The 7,669-nt window shown below is 36.5% G+C and overlaps 1 protein-coding gene across 2 annotated transcripts in view; it reads left to right on the top strand.

Moving 5' to 3' along the window:
* The window catches only part of trim33 (tripartite motif containing 33), a 189,243-nt gene extending 184,859 nt beyond the window's left edge, over positions 1 to 4,384 (top strand). For both annotated transcript variants that reach the window (XM_059972689.1, XM_059972690.1), the window contains one exon: positions 657 to 4,384. In XM_059972689.1, coding sequence (XP_059828672.1) covers positions 657 to 872 — 216 coding nt within the window. In that variant the 3' untranslated portion in view covers positions 873 to 4,384. The remainder of the gene's footprint in view (positions 1 to 656) is intronic.
* The last annotated feature ends 3,285 nt before the right edge of the window (positions 4,385 to 7,669 follow it).

Raw genomic sequence — 7,669 nt, forward strand, 5'->3', positions numbered from 1 at the left:
ATATGTTTATGGGAGCTCTCTTATAAGAGGATAATGATGAAAATCTTTCCTTAATGTTGAGATTTCTAAGATCTATAGATATTCTTTAACATGGGGTATGGCTATTGTCTCCAGATGCAAATTATGTAACAACAAAAGTTTAAATCCGGGTGCACTTTATTTTGAAGATTTTATACACCAAACATATTTTCAGAGCTAATTAAAATGTGGGCTCATTTTGTATGCCTGTTCTAAGCTTCAGAAAATTCATACCAGGATGTACTCCTTACTTGGAGCTGCTGATTTGCCTGTGTCATCTAATGAGGGCTAATGGCTCTCTGCTCCCTTAAAGTGGAAAATTTTGATTGTAGGCATTGAGTTCTTGTAGGTGAACTTAAAAGCATAGAGGGCTTCACAGGTAATCCTATCCTTGCTGAAGTCCACAGAAGGAAAGTTGCCAGCAGTTACCATTTGATTTCTCGCTTACTCAGACACAAAGAGTCTGAAGCTTATTAAGATTTTAATCCCTCTCCCAAATGAGAAAAGTATTCTTAGACCATATTGAGAATATGTTTGCAGACCGATCTATCTTCTAATGAACCCAGACTTTAAGCAAAGCGTTATGGAGAAACTGTTGTATTAGTAAGATTAACTCATTTGGCTGTTTCACTTTCTAGGCAGACTCCGAAGTGGCTCAAGCTGGAAAGGCTCTTGAAAGTTATTTTGAAGCAAAGCTACAGGAAGTTTATCCAGACAGAACCTTTACACCTCTAATGGAATCGGATTCTGATCATGAAGAAGAAACTCGTATAAGTGAGGATTCAGATGATGACTTTGTTCAACCTAGACGAAAGCGGCTAAAGTCAGATGACAGACCAGTGCACATTAAATAATTTTCTCCTTCTTGCGGGGAGATGAACTTGTTAGATCTTTTTTGCCCTTCTCACTTGAAGTGAGCCGATACACCTGTGGCTATCTGCTTGTTGATTGTAAAAGCTGATACCCACCAAACAGTATTTATTAGAGTTTTAAAATGTTTTTGTACAGATAAATAAGACTTTGTTGCATTTGTTCATTTCCTGAATACCAGGAGTTTTTCCAGACTCTGCTTTTTAAAAAAAAATCCTTGCCTTTACTGATGTAATTATGATTATTTGTGGTAAATGTTGTAGAAGGCTTGTATTTTATTGGCATGCACAACAGAATATTTATTAACTCTACACACCTTTAATTTGCATATTTAGAATTAAAAGTTTTATTTGTATAAAATGAAACCAGCCCAATTATCACTTTGGATACATATACTTGATCTTGCCTTTCAAGTGGCTGTCGTGTTTAATTATCTTGTTTCAGTAATTGAGCCTTCAGAACAGATTAAATATTCTGTGCTATCCATATCAGTGTTCTTGATTCCAATGTGGTGTACATGTGCACTATAATAGTTGCTACTACACCATGAACTGTTTAAGGATTACAGTTGACATACCTTTGTATCTTTAAAAAACAAAACTTATTTGTTTCCAATTAATTATACTTAGTGAATTTTATATGTGTTTTGACAGAAACAAAGGACAGACAGATGTGAACAATATCATGGTCTATGATACGGTTCCAACATGTTTCAGCAATCTATCTTACTACTTCTTCTCTGTACTATCTGGATGATGTTCCAGTACTTTCCCCCTTGGGCTTTTGTTTCCATGTTTTCAAAGTTATCGCAGAATTCAAGGCAATGCCAGAGTACTTAAATGCTTGTTGATCTCATTCTTTGTACTCCGGGGTCTTCATAATTTGATACCACATAAACTGAGAACAGAATCTTGAGTTGCTTTCTTAATTGAAAGGTGTATATACTTGATTATTAATCAACTGGAATTTATTTTTCTAGCTCATTAACTGTTAAGTGGATTTGACAAGTCATTGATTTAGTGGGTGTATCATATCTCTTGTCCTTTGGAATCTTTCCATAAATTTGGCAGGAGCTACTGATATTTCTCCATGCTGGTTGAGATGGTGCAAAGTGAAATTAATTTAACTAGTCTCAACTCAGGGCTCAGTCCAAAAAAAAAACACAAGTATATCCATAATGCCCAGAATTTGATGCCAACTTGTGATGTCTGTCCTAAGAGTGGTTGGAAATGAGTCACAATAGTGCAAATAGCACAACATGATATTTCAAAATTTTATGTTTAGTGCCTTTATTGAGTATGTTGAATATCGGAATGTGATCAGCAACAACAGATAAACTATTTAGTCATGGAGTTTGCTGCTGGGTAAAGATTTGAAATTTATACTTAAGGGTACTAACAGATTTGTCAGCTTTCCTGTGGCTTCATTTCTAATTCAGGAGCTGATGTATCAACTGCATTTGAGTTTTTATTTACAATGGAGGATTACTGATGGAGATGAAAATGATGAGACATTGCAAACTGTGGTCTACATCATACTGCTCTTCTTCTCTTTGGAACTTTGTGCCATTCATGCTGAGAGCCAGAAGTGGATATGTGAACAGTTAAGAATGGAACCACAGGAGTTTACTCTGCTAACAATGAGCTATTCACTTACAATTTGAAACTAGTTGCAACAGATACATTTGGAATTGGTATAGCTACTTAATTTTATAACATGAAATCTCAACAGGATTAATAAGAAATTAGTGCAAATTATTCATTTAAAAGGTGCAAGCAGAAAGCTGAAAATATTTAAACAATTTAATGCCATCTAAATGATTTTTCTGTCAGTAATATTGTACAAAAAATATGAAGTTTATGAATGGAATAGGCACTGAGACCAAGGCATCTGAAACCTGTCAGATAATGGAATATGCACTGAGTGATTACTGTATGACTTGTACAATCTGAGTCTGGACAAAGGTGAGTATGGTATCATGGCACCCACAACCTATGTCTTACAGCACAAAATGAACATTAATAAATAGTTTGAACCATGAATTATGAAGTGTCAAAATTCCTGGAGGATTAGAATTATGGGCATTAATCAAATCCTTATGTTTTAATGTGCAAGAATCCCCATGCAATCCATTTAATTTATGCAATGCTAAATTTTATGAAGGTAGTTGAGATATTTTTTTCCTGGTACTGCTGTGCAACTGGTTGATTTCTATGTCTTGCTCTCCTTATAATTGATGTGCTGCATATGGTATTTTACAGTGAAGGTTTTAAATGACATATAGCTGGAGTTCATATAGCCCTTCAACTAAATTTTCATAATGCTAGTTGCTGCTGACGGTAAGATTTTCTTTAGAAATCTACATGAATCCAATTAATCTTTCAACTAATTTCTGGACCTTGTCTCATGTATTGATCAATCTTAGTTCAATTTGTGTATTTTTTTCTGCTTCTGTTCTGATATTCCTTTGAATTTTGATTTGATAAAAAATGACACATTAGCTGGTGATTAACAAATTTGTAATAGGTAATGATGATGGTACTCATTGATGAAGTTGCAAATCAACTTCTTAACTCCAAAGAGCAAATACAATGTTTGGGTAGGGTTTTTTAAACCCAGAATTTATGCTTTTCATGTATTTCAGTAGACCATATTATAATCTGATCATTGTGAATTTGGAACAAAGTTGCATTAATTCTAAACAATTGATTCTTACTGTAATTCTGTCAAGCACCAGAAAATACTGGTGCTGGTATTCAGTTGAAAAGATGGAGTGGACCATTCATATATGCAATGTCTTGCAATCAACAGAACCAATGTAAGATGAATTGTGAAGTTGCAATAATAGCATACTTATTAGTTGTGCTTTACTACATTGTGATTTGTGGATTACCTGAAATTTAAATTGATTGTATGACATGATATTGATGTTATGAATTGGAGCAGGTTGAAGGAACTTGGACTTGATCATACAGCAAACATTACTTTGTATTCACAAGCTGTTTGTGTATGCCATCAAAGTATACAGCCTTATTAGCTACTGATCATAAACTTGAGTCAATCGTCCTATGGATGAATTTTAAACGACTTAAGCTGTCTTTTTTTAATGATTGCCAGTTATGACTGTTGCACCCGCTGTGTTTTTGCTAGTTTTGTAACTTAAAGTTTACAGTATTTTTGTCAAAATGAGTTATTTAAAAGCCTGTCAACAGTTTGTAAATATTAATTGTTAAAAATATTATGGAATGTTGTGTTGTAGATGATAAAAATTGTTGCATTAGAACAGAAGGAAAGCTTTAATTGGAAATATTCTCCCTGGTCATTTCTATTAAATTGTACAGTGGCAAGGGCCATGTAGTGAGGAGTGTTTTCCTTGTGCTTAAAAGCAGATGTGGCCTTCAATTCAGCGCAGGCTTCACTCAAATAAAACTCAAGGTGTTATTTCTGTTGAGATGATTATTGTTTGTTCTATTAATAAAAGATACTAGATTTTTAAGCCATCTAAAAGGTTTCAACTAAATCAATTTAAGCCCATTAATTTAGCACTGTCTGATCTGAGCAGAACCTGCAGCAATTTTTACAAAGTGGCTGAAAACCTTTAATTCTGCCCATTTTGAAACAATGTTGGACCAGCAAAATCTGATGGTTTTAACTGGTATTCTGCTGCATGTTGTCATTTATCCAGTTAAAGGTCACTATTAACCTTGGACACTATAGTAGCATAGCGGTTAGCGTGGCACTATTAAAGCTTGTCACATTCAGGAGTTAAGAGTTCAAATTCGACATTGTATGTTCTCCTGAGTGCTCAGGCTTCCGGGTGCCCCAGTTTCATTCCACAGAGCAAGAATGTACAGGTTAGTAGGTTAACTGATCATTGTAAATTGTCATCGGTAAGCCAGTGTGATATATAGGGGTTGCTGGACAGCGTGGCTCGTTGGACCAGAAGGGCTTTCTCTGCGCTGTATTTCTAAATAAATGAAGTTGATTGATATTAAAATTTAATGATTGATCGGGAAAGCAATTGGATTGTAATAACATTACAAATAGTCTTGTCTTACCAGATGTGACTAGTGATCGCAGATGCATGGCAATTAGGTTGCCTCAAATAGCTTGACAAACCACCTCGTTTTCAATCAAAAACATTAAAACTAGACATGCAACTTGACATCGAACAAGATGCCAAATTTAAACGTGCCTAAGTTGCATCCAGCTGATCTGCAAAGTCCACGTGAATAATAGGTCTGGTGTCCAAAGTGAGAACACAATGACCATGGTTGTATATACCTTACCAAGTCAGCAGACTCATTCACAGCCTTTGGGGAGCATCTATCCAATATCAGGCCCAGAGAGGTGATGGTCTGTATTGACTCTAAAAATGAAAATGTACATCTGTTGTATAAGCAAACTTGATTATCGCTAATTCTTCCTCAGTAATGATTTGTCGACGCCATATTGAATTAGTGGGGAAGAGAAAGAGGGACCAATACATAGACTGGCTTGTTGCTTTAACGTACAACATCCAAATCCCACAAATTGGAACCCACATTTGCATACAGCAATTTACACTGGACAACAAAGATTCTGCTTCTTGAATACTTCTGTGTGTATCTAATGGATTTTGGTCTGCTGATCATGAAAATCACAATGAAATTTCCCTATTAGGCATTTTTTTTGAAAACTATTTACTATTTCAAATCATAATTTCTGGTCAATTTAAAATGTTGCCCACAATGTAAGCTGTAAAGTTTTCTATATTGTCCATGCATGCATAGGCAGGGCAGGACAGGTTTCGGAAAGACTATGACAGCACCACTTGCACATCATATGCATAACGTTTATCTGTATATTTTACAATCACATTGATGTGCATGCTCTATGCCCATAGCAAATTGTACTCATAAATGAATTGTATTTTCTGTAAAATTTTTGCAAAATGTCTCGCCAATATTGCAATCGTTTCGATACTGTCTGTTATATTTGTGGCTCGTATACACTTAAATCTCTTGACTCTTTATAAGAAGGCCTATGAGCTCTACTTTGGGTGTAAAATTAATGATGCAAGCCAAAGCCTTGGCTCCTCACATTAATTGTGCAATATATGCTGTCAATCTTAGAACTTGGCTTAGAGGTACTTAGCCATTCGCTGACCCAATGATATGGCGAGAGCTGTTTGGTTTAGTTATAATTTCTAGGTGGTATAATTTTGTTTGCAATCAGTGGGTTTAACCCTTTGAGTTTCTGCTAAACTAAACCGTGACTGAATAATTAGCGTCAATAGGCATGCATTTAGTTTGATCTCAGTTTATCCAAGCTTGAGATTTAGAAACTAAAATAGTTGGTTTTAAAATATTTCATAATATAGAAATAGCTATTTGAAGAATTGCGATCACCCATGTTGCATTTTGGGCGATATAGTTTGTTTAGCAGTGTTGTATTTCTTCAGTGCATTTAAAATTTCAAAGCTTATTGTTCTTGGTATTTTGGGGTGGAAATAGTTCTTGAATGCAAGAACAATGCAATTTGTGGCAGAAAGTTGTATCATTGCCAGCAAAGTTATTTAACAGTACTTTGTGTTTATGAAAACTAGCTGCGTTAGTTTATGCATTAGCATCATTACTTTAAATCTTGTAGTGGTCAGTCTGCTGCTGTTCACACTGCTGACTCACGACTGCACTGCTAGATTCAGCTCAAAATTCACTGCTGAGACTACAGTAGCTGGCCTCATCACCAACAATAATGAATGCAGAGAGGAGGTAAAGAGGCTTCTCAAATGGTCTGAGAACAACAACCTGAGTCTCAATGAGGGTAGACAAGACAGAAGAGATGATTGTTGTCTTCAGGTAGGTAAAGGTTGACCACTCCTTTGCCCGTCAATGGCTCTGACATGGAGAGACTAAAGAAGAGAAAGTTCCTTTCTGTGCACATAATGGACAATGTAGCCTGGACTCACAACACCTCTTCACTCATCAAGAAGGCACAGCGGTATCTACACTTCGAGGACATTGAAGCTTGCAAGGCTCCCCGACCCCATTCTAACAACCTTCTGCAGAAGCACTATCAAGAGTTCCCTGTCTGGCTGAATCACTGCGTGGTGCAGAAGCTGCAAGGCATCAGACTGCATAGTAAAAACTGCTGAGGCAATTATCGGCTTTTAGCCCCCCCCCCCCCCCCCCCCCCGCTATCTATGACATAAACTGGGAGCATTGTGGACAAAGGGCCTAAATCGTTGAGAATCCCTACAACACATTCCAAGATTCACTACTGACAGGAAAGAGACAAAGAACCATCAGGACAAGGACAGCCAGACTATGTAACAACTTCCCTCAGGCTATGAACCGAATTAGTACCCTGCCACCACCAAGGTCTTGACACTAAGACAGCAAGCTGTTCACAGTTTACCTGCGGTGTACTTTATTACATGCATTTTGAGTTGAATCAAAATGAACCTGGTCAGGTAAGATCTCTCAGTGGGAGAGCATTTTGGAGATAGTGATCATAATTCTATCTTCTTTTACAATAGCATTGGAGAGAGAGAGGAACAGAAGTTAGAAAACCGTTCAATTGGAGTAAGGGAAATTATGAGGCTATCAGGCAGAAAATTGGAGGCTTAAATTGGAAACATGTTCTCAGGGAAAAGTATGGAATAAATGTGGCAAATATTCGGGATATTTGTGTAGAGCTGTGTATAGGTACGTTCCAATGAGACAGGGAAGTTAGGGTAAGGCACAGGAACCATGGTGTACAAAGACTAATACATCTAGTCAAGAAGAAAGAAGCTTCA

This window comes from Hypanus sabinus, chromosome 6, assembly GCF_030144855.1.
Source record: "Hypanus sabinus isolate sHypSab1 chromosome 6, sHypSab1.hap1, whole genome shotgun sequence".
In the NCBI taxonomy this organism is placed as follows: Eukaryota; Metazoa; Chordata; class Chondrichthyes; order Myliobatiformes; family Dasyatidae; genus Hypanus; species Hypanus sabinus.